The sequence below is a fragment of the Callionymus lyra genome, chromosome 9 (assembly GCF_982586985.1).
Source record: "Callionymus lyra chromosome 9, fCalLyr1.hap1.1, whole genome shotgun sequence".
NCBI classification, from domain to species: domain Eukaryota; kingdom Metazoa; phylum Chordata; class Actinopteri; order Syngnathiformes; family Callionymidae; genus Callionymus; species Callionymus lyra.
Genome location: NC_141826.1, coordinates 22,652,642 through 22,667,648, shown reverse-complemented (window position 1 = coordinate 22,667,648; position 15,007 = coordinate 22,652,642). Strand labels below are relative to the sequence as shown.

Below are 15,007 nucleotides of genomic sequence, written 5' to 3'. Positions count from 1 at the left end.
TTCGTCGGCCATGCCGGAGCGACAGGCGTTATCTTCCAAAGGACATCTGCTCGGCCTGTTTACCGGAGACCCTGCAGGAGCCGGGGGGTTAATCTAATCATCAAACTGCACAAGAGGGGTGACTTCCTTTTCAATCACCCCAGTAATGAGCACCCGGAGCTGTCGGCTTCCTGGAACCCTTGTCTTTTGGGTTCTGACCGTCGCCGGCAATGTTTTGATAAGAGTTTTTTTTTCTTTTTTTTCACCCAGAGAGATTTTCCTTCAACATCCTCTTCCTTTATGGAATTGTTTCTCCGATTTTGCAGAAGACAGAGCTTTGTTCTATTGTTTGGGAAACGAGAACTCTCCGAAACTATTGAATAAACATAATGAACACCAGGAGGTTCATTTTTAGTTGTTTATACTCACACCAGGAATTTGTGCAACACTTTGAATCAGAATCTTTGAATCAACTTTTGTTGCCAGTGAGAGGAATTTGTTATGGTGCCTTAAAAAACAAAAATAAATAAAACATTTAATTAAAAAATAGTCAGTTTAAATAATTAACTGTTGAAAAAATCTATTAAAAATCCAATGTAATATAAAATAAATGAAATTAATTTAAATATTAAAAAAGGCCAAGTAAGAATTAGATGTTAAAATGTTGCTTGACATATATACTTGCTATGCATAGTGACCTTACATTTTCCAGGTTTTTTTTTTCACACTGAATTTCTTAGACTGAATTCTTTTACGTTGAATTTCTTTAGATTTTTTTTTTTACATTTTCTTCTTTAAACAGATGTATTTCTTTACATTTGATTTATTTTAAAATTGAATTGAACATGCATTGAAGGAATAACTGCTGAAATTTCATGTTTTTTTTTTCAAATTCAAAGATTGATTTCGATGATGTAAAAAGTCAGTGTTAGAAATTCAACAACAATAACTATATCTAGTTTATACATATAGTTTGTGTAGTTTTACTCTGGCCTCACAGATGCAGTGATATGGCCCAGGTTTGTCTTCCTCTCAACAGATATATCTTGAAAAACCTCCTGTTCGACTTCATAATGCGAGGCCCTCCAGTTGGGCTTCGCATTCATTCGTAGAACCATGGTTAGGTGAGGTAACCTGGGTTGGGTTTTTGTCTCTTTCACAACACAATAAAAAAATTCCGATAGTTATTCTCAAATCATATTTTTCCGAAAATCTGTCAACAGTTAAAGCGAGGGTAAGGCACTTGGTCATCCATAAGAGGCTCAGAGTAGAATTCCTGAGGATCTTTGAGGACAACCAGGGACAGGATAACCTGGAGCCTTTTATTCAAATGGTTGCCATGGAAACAACTAAGTATTGGAGGAAATCTGTGGGGTAATATCGATGTATTTTCTCGCTCGCCTAATAAAAAAAGACAATAATTAGAAGAGAAAGAGAAAAACCAATTACACGAATAATGACTCTTGAATATTTGGTTCCTGTTCCCTTCATGAACCAGCGTGAGGATGAGATTGCTCTTCAGAAGCTGTTGAATCAATTAAAAAATCCTCCTTTGTTCTAATTTCTGCAGCATCTCCTCAGCAATTAGTTGACGGCTTAAAAAAAACAAATCCTGTTTAAACGTTATTAAACAAAGTCACTGTTGTGTTGTCAGACCAACGACATTTAATTGTTAGCTCGACGCTCCGCTTGACTCCGACCGATCGATCCCCCCCCATCTTTCATTAGGACGTTCCGTGTTAAGCTCCTAAGAGCAACTTTCATAATAGATTAGCGCGAGACACGGCAATTAGTTTCGAGGGCGATGATCAATAGGAAGCATGTTTTTGTTTTTTGTCTGTAATCGCTATCCACTCTAGTCGGGTTCATTTGTCAAAAGTTACTCTCCTTAATTATTAATACTCGGCGGCTCCGGAGAGCCATGATGACGACTGCAATGGTTTTGTGTAGAGTTGTTGTAGCACTCGGTTGTTTTGTGTATCATAATCTCTAATGGAAGCTCCCGGAGACATTGTCCTTGCAGAGGCTTGTAAAAATGACTTGGGCTTGTAGCCAGTAAATGGAAGATCAATCTTTGAAAAAAAAAAAGCAATATAGATGAGCTCCAAGCAAACCACGGCGTATCTTAATACGGCCCCCCCTTTCTGTTTGTCATAACGTACATAAAAAGCATTTCAGCTTCATGAAAGATCAGCAGTAAAGATGGTTGGTGAGCGGATTGATCTACAAAATGCTGCCGTCAGGACCCTTAAATGAAATGAGCCGCACACGGAACATTTTATCAGGAAGAAAAGCAGTAATGCTGAGATATGAGACGTTAGACTTAATCCAGTATTCATGGCAGATTTGCTAATTTCCTGTCTCTTCATCTTCACCTCCTTGCAACAGGAAAACTTCCTCGAGGTCATCCAGAACCAGGAGTTCCTGCTGCTACCCACCGCTGAGATTGTTAAATTGCTGTCAAGTGATGACATCAATGTTCCAGATGAGGAAACTATCTTCCAGGCTTTAATGATGTGGTTGAGGTACGACGTGCAGCAACGACAACGGGACCTCGGGGTGCTCCTGGCGTACATCCGTCTGCCTCTCCTTCCTCCACCGGTGAGTCATAATGGCTCTCCTGAAGCCTTCTTAGATACTGCCCTTTCAAGCTTTTCATCTGCCTCTGATTTCTTTCTTTTATGACATACGCAGAAACTGCTACATCTTATTTTAAAAATGCAAAAAGGTGCAGTTCTTAGAGTGTCCACTTGGGGCTCGTTGCAGAATGAGGAAGTCAGATACACACCTGGCCAAAAATCAGACTTTGACAGCATTAAAAGTATACTATTTGCAGTTTCTGACGTTGACTTACTGAATTGTATTCGTACATTTCCCTTTTAATTATATTCCCTTTGGTCCGTCTTCCTGGATTTGTATAATAAGGGGCGTGGTTTGAGTGACAAGTCAACGGCTGGGTTGCGTTGCTCAATAATAATGAACTCCGCCTCTTGACCTTGCCTAATAAAATACAATACATATATGGAAATATGGAAATGTATTCGACTAAAAATTGGCTTCAAAAAACGACAGGTGATGTAACAGAAACAACGTCCATGTTTTATACAATCATTTTGTTTAGAATGGTGTCTAAATAAACACTTGTCTACAAATTGTCTATACTAACAAAATATCCATTAATATACCATTAAGCAAATGAAAATATTATCAACAAGGAGTGAGTTATCAGATCTAAATGAATGTACTGCACACAAATACAGGTTTTAACAAAGTTACAATGGATCACAACCAGACAGATAAACATGCGTATCATCAACAAACAGTGTTATGGTCTCGGTTCTATGACTCCCTGGTCAGTACTTAATGGGATTACAGGGATTTCTTCCTGAGCTGAGGGGCGATGACCATAATAGGGACCTTGTTTCTAGAGCCAGGACTCGAAGCCAGTCCGGCCTGGGGTCATGGACCATGCTCTGTTACAACTTGGAAGGAAACTGAAATGTTCTCTGGAAATCAGGCTAAAATGGGGTCAACTTTTTTCTCTTCTAACTTTTAAACTCCCTTCAGCATGGATTATTAAAACTGCTGAAAGCTAAAAGAGAGGAAAATGAGAAGGACTTTTTAATGAAGCGAGGATCAAATTTGACTCTCTAAAACGCTCTCTACTCTCATACTGAGATTGTTGATTTGATTTGCAGCTTCTCGCCGACCTGGAAAACAACAAGATGTTTTCCGATGACCTTGAATGTCAAAAGCTTCTGATGGAGGCTATGAAGTACCACCTCCTGCCAGAGCGACGGCCAATGTTTCAGAGCCCGAGAACCAAACCCAGGAAGTCCACCGTGGGGTCCCTTTATGCCGTCGGGGGGATGGATGCGACTAAAGGTACAACCTGGAAGCATGACTTTTAAAAAAGTATCGTTCACTCATGGAGATTGTATTTTGTCTTTCAGGCTCGACCACCATCGAGAAATACGACCTGCGGACGAACACGTGGGTCCAAGCGGGAGTCATGAACGGACGCCGGCTGCAGTTCGGCGTGGCAGTTATTGAGAATAAGTTGTATGTTGTCGGGGGACGAGATGGCCTGAAGACCTCGAACATGGTGGAGTGCTACAATCCAATCAACAACGTGTGGTCCACCATGCCGCCCATGTCAACCCACAGACATGGACTTGGTAAGATGTCTTTTTGTCGTGGAAACGTGTTTATAATGGGGTAGTCTTCTAAATAACCATCTGGATCCACAGATGATTCGAAGATCCCTGAGAGGCTGAAAGTGCATGCTCTCGTGCTAGATTTTTTAAATGCAAAAAATGGTATCGTAGATATTAAAAAGTACATAATGTGAGAAAATGCGTAGATAATATATCGCAATAAGTATAACAAGTGTAAATAAGCAGATTGAGTGATTTTAAGATGTATTTATAAAGAAAAACATCAACTAAATTTAGTGTTTTTTTTAAGAACTAAACAAAGCTGTTAATTTCTTTTTCCAGGGGGTTTTAAGCATTATTTAAAAATTAGATCTGAGGTTTCAAACTACCAGCTGTAAATTTGACTAGAAAACACAAAAAAACAGAGGCTCTTACAAGGTCCCCATTAGAAGTTTAAGATCAAACCAATGTTAAAGTATGAAAGGTTTACAGGCGATTTAAGGGGTACAGTTCAAGGTATTTGTGGTCATAGGCAACATATTTTTGGTAAAACACACGGTTATAGTATTCTTGTTGCTCTCATGTCTGACTCTATCAACTATTCCATCATGAAAGACTACTTTTTTCCCCCCAGCAGCTAGTTTTCTATAGACAAGGGGTAACAAACTCATTCACACAATGGGCCAGAAGAACAGTCAAGGTCTGGAACAAGAAGTAGATCCAATGTCTGAAATAAAAGGTCAAATCTAGAAACAAGTTTAAATAGTTTATTAAAAAATATGTTTTTTGATGGTAAGTACTGAATCAAATCTGTCTAAAATCTAGTTCCGATTTCTCAAAAATGCTACTCTGACACTACTAGTGATATGTCTTTTTATTCTTGGAGGCGCAATCTTACCTTCATCGTCTCTGTGTTTGTCTGTCTTTTGAAAACCAGGGTTTACTGTCATTGGAAGTCTCTTTATAATTGTTATAATCTCTGTTCCTTATCTTTCACTGGGATCTTTATGGGTCACCATATCAATATCTGCACTGTTTAACTAGTGATGTGTCGTTGAAGCTTCATGAAGCAGTGTCATGTTGTTCAGAGGTCAGTAGGTGGCGCCATCAGTTTAAAAAATGATGTTTCATTAGAACAGTTGTTCAAAACAAAGGAAAATAGTGCAGAGACGCCATCTAGTGGACTCTGAACATAATGACACTGTTTCATGAAGCTTCATGAAGCAGTGTCATGTTGTTCAGAGGTCAGTAGGTGGCGCTATCAGTTTAAAAATGATGTTTTATTAGAATAGTTGTTCAAAACAAAGTAAAATAGTGCGGAGACGCCATCTAGTGGAAGATAATGACACTGTTTCATGAAGCTTTATCAACACATCGCTACCTTTAACCAGTTACATCTTTGTCATTTCTTCATGTTTAATGATTAAGATGTTGTTTAATGTTTAATGTTTCTCAACTACATTACAACTACAAAGCAAATTCCTAATTGGTGGATCCCTTCACTGACAATTGCAAAAAAAAAAATTCTGATTCTGAATAACCATGAATCTACGTTGATTCTGAACCACATAAAACGACTTATTTTCTATGAATGTTGCCTCTATTAGGGTTTGAATGTGAGAGTAATAAAAGTAAGAACAAAAACACATGGGAAGGAAAAACATTTTGAAAAAATGTGCTCCAAGACTTCTAGCTGAAACATGTTTTCTGAAGAGTAAAAGTTGAGGTAACTGCTCTGGAATTAAAAAAAACATGTGAGAAAATTCTTTGACTTGATGTTTTTCAATTCCCACATCAAAGGCTCCCGTGAACCCCTCCCTGTCCAATAAATCTTGTGTCAAAAAGCGTTTTTTTTCCTGAAACAGGATCTGTCAAACAGAGCGCAAAGATTACGTCTCGCACGCTCCCATGAGGTGGTCTCGGAGCATCGGCGAGGCGGGAGATTACGCCGCGCAGATTACCTGTGTTGTCTTTCGTTCTCTCGTCTATCCTGCTGATATCTGAATTCAGATTTCAGGCGGAACATTTCCGCCTCCCTATATCCGATTCCTGTGGTGTGAAGTGCTGCCAAGAAACAAAAGAAAATCTTTTATTTCTACAGAACAATCAGAAAGAATTGTTTACGACTGAGTCAGACTTTTGTCTTGCAGAACAACATTGTCCCAGTTTTCCTGAACAAACTTTGCCAACAGAAATAAGGGCGGTAACACAAAAATATGTTTTCTATCGAAGGTCTATCTGCATTGTTGCGGAGTAAAATCACTTTCCTCTGGGAGTCCAGAACCGAACACTGACAATTACTTTTATAGTTTTCCTGTTTAAACAATCTGTCCTGGAGGGGAAATCTAATTCCCCGCTTCTCCGACCTTAAATAACCTCTATTTTCATGACTTGTGTTGAATGATTTCTGACTTTATTTTCTATTTTATGGCTCAAAATGAAGTTTATCTTCCATTGTTTCTCCAGGTATTGCTGTACTGGAGGGTCCGATGTATGCGGTGGGAGGTCACGACGGCTGGAGCTACCTCAACACCGTGGAGCGCTGGGACCCGCAGGCCCGACAGTGGAACTACGTGGCCAGTATGTCGACACCGAGGAGCACCATGGGAGTCACAGCCCTGAACGGAAAGTATGTGTTTTTCTGACTATCGTAGGAATAGATTGAGAGATAGATAGTATTCAAAACCTTGGGGAAATTTCTTTGCCAAATTCCTCGAAATACAGCTGACAAGCCAACCAAGGTCAACTATTGTGTTGATTTAAGTGTGTGTTAAATAGATGTAAGTAAGTAAGTAAGTAATATTTATTTATATAGCGCTTTTCGAGACCAGGGTCACAAAGCGCTTTAACAATCAAAACAATACTCAAAACAGTACATACTTCAAAGATCAAGACAACACCGAGAACAACACAGGAGTTCGAGAAATTCAAGGAAAAGCCTGAACAAATAGAAACGTCTTAAGATGTTTCTTAAAGGAGTCAGTAGACTCCATCAAGCGCAAAGAGAGAGAAGATCGTTCCAAAGCTTAGGAGCAACAGCCTGAAAAGATTTCTCTCCTCTGGTCCTGAACCGTGTGCGTGGAACCATAAGTAGATTCTGATCCACAGACCTCAGAGCCCGAGCTGGGATGTAAGGCTGGATCAGATCAGTGATGTAAGGAGGAGTCTGACCATGAATAGCTCTGAAAGTAAGAACCAGAATTTTAAAGTTGATCCTGAAAGAAACTGGAAGCCAGTGAAGAGTTTTAAGGATCGGAGAAATGTGAGTTCTCCTACTTGAGCGGGTCAGAATTCTCTCTATTGTACAAAACCGTACAAAACTCTCTTTTCATTGAAATATTGACATTAGAAAATGATCTTAAGCTCCGCCCACTGAGAACACTTGGTTTTTCTGGAGATGAAATCTTGTCAACCATAACCACACCCACTCTGCTGTGATTGGTCAAACATGGAGCTTTATCACCGCCTGTCATCAATCCCAGAAGTCGCCACCTCCAAGTGACTTGTTGTATAAACAAAGCAGGGCGTGATTACAGCTGGCTGGAGGAGAAGTGAATCCATTATTAATTCATAATAGACTCTGCTCTCGTAACCTCTCGTTCGCCCAGATTTCAGAGCAACTTTATAAAGTAATTTGTTCAAAACATGGTCATGATGAGGAACTTACTGCATCTTGGAGAGGAAGGGTTAAACATGTCAAACATGTGAGTCAGTAGAGTTGGAATTGTCACATTTAAAAAGTATAAAAATAAAAAGTTTTCTTCAGCAGATAAAGTCATAAAGTTCTCTAAAGACAAGATAATTTGTTCTTGTTCTTATTTTATTTTGATTTTTTTTTTTATGAAAAATTTCTTTATTTGCTGTGGCTAATTGGAAAAAAACTATTTCCCGAAGGAGACCTCCTTAGGGATCAATAAAGTTCTAACTAACCTAACCTAACCTAACCTAACCTATAATTAGCTTAAAGAAAAATATACAATGAAAAATAGTAAATATTTTTATTTTGGAATATTTATTTACTCAATCCTGAAAAGATAACAAAACTCACTGAACACATTCTAAGATCCTTAAATCCAACAAGTAAAATAGGTTTTCGAAAAGATGAGCCTGTTGATGGAGGTAGTTAGCAATAATGTAGGTCAGGTCTAAGTTGTGCTCCATGAATAACATTGTGTTTAAAAACAAATCTGCGCCCATACAAAGTTACCCAAAACGATTAAGTGAAAAATTTAGACCTACATGTAGTGAGTAATACCTGGCCCACTTACACAAGGAGAAGGTCAATTTTAAGAACAGAATCTTATCATTATTTATTTTCATTCAGAAATGACCTATGAAGAGATTCTTAACTAGAGATTGTATTATTTTTTAGCATCAGGATCCTTAAAGATCTCTAGGGATCAAAAAAGTGTATCTATAGCACAGAAACTTTGCAGTCAAAGATATTCAAGCAAAGAGGAAGTGATGAACTTTATTGATGAGCAGTTAGCAGGCCTTGGTTTGCAAGTGGGTGTATGGAAAGTGTCTGTTAGTTTCACAGCTGCATCCTGTAGGTATCAATGTGAGACGGAGGCGGCACTTCAAGTCGCTCTCGTTCAATAAATCCTCCTTCAATAAATCCTCCAGCTCCATCTTCTCCTGGTCTCTCTATCGATCACTTGGTCATCACTTAATTAAATGGTGATAAACAAATACATCATGTGTAAAACTCAATACACAGACAAAGTGATACTATTTAATCTTTCTGTTTTTGTTTCTTTGTTTAAAACTTGCTTCAAATGCCGTACAGATCACTAGTCTCCATCACTAGTTGCGATGATCACTGTTTATTTTAAACGTCGTGAACTTTGTGTTTGCGTTTGTGTCTTCTCGTCTGGACTATTGCAACAGTTTGTTTTCATGTCTAAACCAGAAGGATCTGTCTCGCCTGCAGTTAATACAAAACTGCAGCGAGAATTCTGACCCGCTCTAGTAGAAGAACTCACATTTCTCCGATCCTTAAAACTCTTCACTGGCTGCCAGTTTCTTGATGGATCTACTGACTCCTCCAAGAAACATCTGAAGACATTTTTATTCGTGAAGGCTTTTCCTTGATTCTCTGAGACTCCAGTGTTTGTCTCTGTGTTATCTTGACCTTTTAAGTATATATTTTATTGAGTATTGTTTTGTGACCCTGGTCTAGAAAAGCGCTCAATAAATTACTTAATTACTTACTTACTGGTTTCATAAAAATGAACGCGACATGAATGTCATGAGATACAAATATCGTGAGATACAATTATCTTGAGATTTTATAAAAATGCTCTGGGGCTCCTTCAATATTAGCAAAACCACAACTGAAACGACTTTTGGATCGAATGATCAAATAGTTTTGTTGTGAAAGAAAAAGATTAAAACCTTCCTTCCATCCTGCAGCCTACAGTCTTAACACGTTTAGACAAGATGTATCGGGTTAGAGTGGCCACTTATTTGACCACAAACTGGAGTCTAAACTCCAAAAGAAAGCTGCGTAACTCGAAGAGTAATAAATCTGAAGTAGTTGCGCAACCTTCAGGGAACTGCTCCAGGAAAAGATTTGATCATGAATGTATGAATTTCACAAGACTTGGATTTCTCCGAGTTAAATCTATGGCTGATGTTGAAACACCAGCAGTAACATCTCCTCAGTTCTTGTTTATGCAGCAACATTTCCACACCCTGTTTGGAAGTTTAAAGACCTGGAGCTCCTTGATTGACGAGAGTAGAACCGGCTGCTGCCAGTGTCGAGGGGGCAGCCGTCAAGGCAAAGAGACCCACGCTTCCATTGCTTCTCTCTCTTCCAGACTGTTTGCCGTAGGAGGCCGAGACGGCAGCTCGTGCCTGAGGTCCATGGAGTGCTTCGATCCTCACACCAACAAGTGGAGCATGTGTTCGCCCATGAGCAAGAGGCGAGGAGGCGTGGGCGTGGCCACCTACAACAACTTCCTGTACGCGGTGGGGGGGCACGACGCCCCCGCGTCCAACCACTGTTCCAGACTCTCCGATTGTGTGGAAAGGTAGGGAATAGTACTGGGTATACTATTTCTCAATCAAGTACAAAGTGACTTGTGAATTACTGACATTTATTCTCAAGTTAAGAATATATTTGAGTATATTTTTGTGCAAAGATTAGCAAGATTAGCAATAATTTCATGAAGTTATGGCTAATTCTATACAAAACATTTTGTGCTCTGCAGATTATAAATAACAGCCAAAATAATGCATTAAATCTAACTTTAATTCGACAGATATGATTAAAAACAACAGTTAAAATATAAAAAAAGTCGAGGTTTATATATTATAAGTATTACAGTTTACAAGCCAGAGTCTCGTCCACTGCACTGCGAGAGTTTAAACAATGAGTTGTGTTGACCAAAGCGCCAGAAATGGAATGAAAACAACACTTTTGTATGAGTCAGTGTAGGTGTGGAGCTGGAGTCGATCCAGGAAAATGTTGTGCAAGTCGATTTCTTTTCAGAGTATCTAGCGTCATCTGCTGGTTTTTCGGTGTATTGAAGGTTTTATTTCAAACGCTGTAGGACTGACTGTACTGCCTCATATACTAACATTTTTAATTCAATTCAAGAGTCACAATATTCAATAATTAAAATAATAATTTAAGATTATTTTCTAGATTATTTGACATCGTTATTTTTGTTTTTATTTACAGAAAGAGGTCAATAAATTAACATTAAAATCTATATTAAAATAAGTATTAACACAGTTTCTCTATTTCTATTTGTTGACTCATTTAGGTTCGACCCAAAGACGGACACGTGGACCACCGTCTCCTCCCTCAGTATTCCACGAGATGCCGTCGGCGTTTGTCTTCTCGGCGACAGACTGTACGCCGTCGGAGGCTACGACGGTCAATCGTACTTGAACACCGTGGAGTCTTACGACGCGCAGAACAACGAGTGGACCGAGGTATCTTTTTTTCTTCTCCTTGTTCTTCCACCCACCAGACTTCTTGTAATCCTCTAACTAAGAGAGAACAAGCAGCAGCAAACATCCACCCTTGAGTCGAGACGTGTTTCTAAGACGTTGCGGCAGCAGCTCCAGTACTTCTGAAACTCCAGCTCGTACTTCACGGCAAACATTTAAAAGCGGTGTCAAACAGACGAGCGCTTGCCAGATGGATCCCTGAGGCTGGTGTTGTGCTGACAAAATCCCATGACTGATGGCGAACCAGACTCCTGGTTTCACTCCAAGTATCGTGTGCGTGGAACTCCCACTCCAAAGTAATACGTCTCTGCGTACATTCTGGAAAACTCATAATTCTCAACGATGAGAGTTGATGTTTAACTACAAGCCAAACTTGTCATTCTCTTCACGATTGACTGTTTGATTAACACTTCATCGCTCCAACATTCCAGAAAACAAATGGTTTCACTCTGACTCATCCTTCTGTGATTGATTAATTTGACCTGCTGTCGCTAATATCTGGCTTCAGGTCCCTGTGAACCTGGCTTGATGGGAAAAATACAAATAGAAATCATACCGGAATCTTGCTTTGAATTATAAACAAAAAGACAACCTAAATGCAGAAGACGGTCGGTTTGCATGGACGAATATAAATACAATATTTATTTATATTTATTTCCGTGTGAATTACAATCTGGACCAACAATTCTCTTGAAGAGGGTCACTCTCTGTGGTGCAGAATTAGCTGTTTTTGACATGTAGCGATCCCCCCCAAGCGCTACAACCATCTGCGCACAGGTTGAGCCCATTGCTAGCCATTATATTTCAAATGCTTAAAAAGTAATTTTAAGTGGCCCGCTGGATGGTTTCTCGAATTGATTTACAATTTAAACATAATTTTTGGTATTGTGACCCGTAAAGATTTTTGAGGTAAGATGAGCCAATAAACATAGATAATGGATGTCAACAATCATGCAGAGACTTTCGTTTAAAGTGAAATGCATCGTGAAAGAATTGAATTTTAGTGTTTGTCGAAAGAGGAAAAAACTGAAATAATTAAGATTCATTGAGACTTCGAGAATAAAAATGCAATATTGCAATCAGACTTCCTGGTAAATACACTTTTTGTTCCCGACTTTTTGGCCCCTTGTGAGTATTTTTGATCAAACAAATTTAGGATTATTATACCAGGCTTTATTAAACCGATAATTTTGTTGTTAATGAGACGGCTTGGTGGGAAATGATTAAAATAATAATCATACAGGAATCTTGGATTTAAGTATACAGGATTAAACCATGAAATTCAGAAGGTCGCAAATGTTTGTCTGTTGGCAAAATAATTTAAAAAAAAACATGTGGTCAAATGTAAAGAAATGTTGGTGGTATTCAGAATCCCCATCTGGATCCACTGACCTTTTGAAGAATGCTTCTCTCTGTGGCGCTGAATTAGCAGTTCTTGATGAGCAGGAAGTTTCATGACGCTACAGCCACCTGCTGGCACATTGAGGTCCAGGAATTATATTTCGAATGCCAAAAAGGGTATTATGTAGATAAAAAAGTAAAACTATTATATTCAGTAAATGAGGCTGCTTCGTGGAGGTCTGCGCTCTCAAAGTACTTTTCTTTTGGTTAGGAGAAACTATTTCTAGGCTTGTTGTGTACTTACTGTACGCTTTGGTGAACAATAAGTGCAAGGGCCATTAAATGTTGGCCTGTTGGCAAAATAACAGAACACAGACAAATACCATCTGGATCCATTAATCTTCTGAAGATGCCCCAGTGCTAAATTAGTTGGTCTTGTTTCAACGTGCATCGTGTTGTGCAATTGGTGCATTGCTTTAAAAAAAAGGTATTCAATTACGTGGATAAAGAAAAAGCAAATTAATAATATTCATGATAGTACATTTTTCCACTTGATACCAATAATCCGGAAAATATTTGATACCATTTCTCAATACCCCAAGGATTAAAAACCCAAATGTAAAATAATCTAATTAACAAGAGAAATGCATAAAACAACCTCTGCTTATATTAACAGAACCCCACGCTTAATCTTTATAACAAAAAGTAAAACTATAATAACAACTTTGAGATCTGAGGTAGTGCAACAAAAATAAAAAATAAATAAACAGTAACAAACATATATTCAGGTATCATGTTGTGCAAATCTAAATATTAGACAAGCAAGCCTGAAAAAAATCATACTATCTAAAAGAGTTTTGGATACAACATTTTCGCAACATTAATAAAACATCCTTTTTAAACTGATGGCGCCACCTACTGACCTATAAACAACATGGCACTGTTTCATGAAGCTTCGTCAACACATCAGCAGCTACAACTACAACTCTAAATGAACCAATATAGTATTTTATTGAGAACTATGGTCAAAGATTTAAAGCTGCTCATAAACTTTTTTCTGCATTAAGCCTCAGATGTGAGGAATGAAAATACATTTATTTAAAAATGTTATAAAGCAACGACAAGAGAAAGGTAAAACTAAAAATGTAAAATAACCTGAACGCTGCCCCCTGTGGTCGCGGTTGAAGACTACACTTTAGGATGTTTTCCCGCTACTGATCGACTCCCGACTCTGTCGCTGAATCCTATCGAGTCGCAGAAGTAGCCGTGAAACAAGTTTGTGTGAGTAAAGACACCAGCAGACAATCAGTGACCTCCATCGCTCCGATGATGTTTGTGGCTCTTATCAATTTTCTGCTGCATGTTTGCTCCAATCTTTCGTCATCTTATCTGCATGAGGTAAAACGGGCGCGTTGGAAGGTTCAGACGCGACCCAGCGAGCTAACATCTCCGTCTTCCCCGCAGGAGGTCCCGCTCAACGTCGGCCGAGCCGGCGCCTGCGTGGTCGTGGTGAAATTGCCTTGAGCGCTTTCGTCTCACGTCTGCTTGGAAAAACAAATGAAGGAGTAACAAAGAGGAGCGACGGATCAAGGACACATCTTTTTGATTCTTTTTTTTTTTTTTCCCTTCTCTTCTCCAACAACAGTCCGAGGCCCGGCCCATCATTAGTGTTTCCACTGGGGCCGACTCGCTCAGAAGCTTCACATTCTTAACCCATCAAGAATTTTCATGGACTTGGCGGAGCGAGAGCGACTCGGTGCCAAGGCTTTGTCTTTTGTTACACAGGATTTTATATGAAGAAAACAAACAACTTAAATACACATTTATAAACAGAAAAGTGTACCATGACGACAATGATTAAACAACGACAACCATCTACTGAACTTTCATGATGCATTTCATGTGTTTTTAATGACAGACTTGAAAAGGAATTCATTGGATTAGTCGATGTAAAATGGCCAAAGGGAATGTTTTGTCTTGTGTCGCAGCCTCACAGCAAGGAGCTCCAGTTCAAACCGGTTTCTTCCCTGATCAGAGTGTGTTTTCTCACAAACCCTCTGATTTCCTCTCCAAGTACAGAGGTTCAATTAATGACTCAAGTTTGTTTTTTTTGTGCGACTATGTGACTCCAGCCCCCCCCCCACAACTTTTGCCCTATGTAGCTGGGATAGTCACATATAACAGAAATGTTTAAATTCAATGTTACATCTATTATTTTTTTTCTAAATATATGTTTTAATCTGAAATCTGAAATTATTATTATTTAATTATTTTAAAGGAGGCTTACTTCTTTATTTATTACATAAATATTGAATACATTTTATCATTGGAAAGGGCCTCTAGAATAAAAAAAACAAAAAAACATTAGAAGAAATTCTACAGGTGAGCAACAAAAGTATTAATTCATTTCTCTGGCTGTCAGTCGTCATGACATCAAACTTCTGAGTAAAAAATCTATACAGAAAACTGCTACTTGCTAGTGTTGTGTTGATGAAGCTTCATGAAACAGTGTCATTATTTTCAGAGTCCACTAGATGGTGTCTTTGCATTATTTTCCTTTGTTTTGA

General features: G+C 38.7%; 1 protein-coding gene across 1 annotated transcript in view; it reads left to right on the top strand.

The window, feature by feature from the left end:
* klhl4 (kelch-like family member 4) overlaps window positions 1-14,329 on the top strand; it is a 40,237-nt gene extending 25,908 nt beyond the window's left edge. Inside the window, exons 5-11 of the mRNA XM_087798746.1 lie at window positions 2,368-2,580; window positions 3,678-3,864; window positions 3,933-4,157; window positions 6,603-6,765; window positions 9,959-10,171; window positions 10,910-11,081; window positions 13,905-14,329. Of these exons, the coding sequence (XP_087654872.1) occupies window positions 2,368-2,580; window positions 3,678-3,864; window positions 3,933-4,157; window positions 6,603-6,765; window positions 9,959-10,171; window positions 10,910-11,081; window positions 13,905-13,964 (1,233 nt within the window). The 3' untranslated portion in view covers window positions 13,965-14,329. The remainder of the gene's footprint in view (window positions 1-2,367; window positions 2,581-3,677; window positions 3,865-3,932; window positions 4,158-6,602; window positions 6,766-9,958; window positions 10,172-10,909; window positions 11,082-13,904) is intronic.
* The last annotated feature ends 678 nt before the right edge of the window (window positions 14,330-15,007 follow it).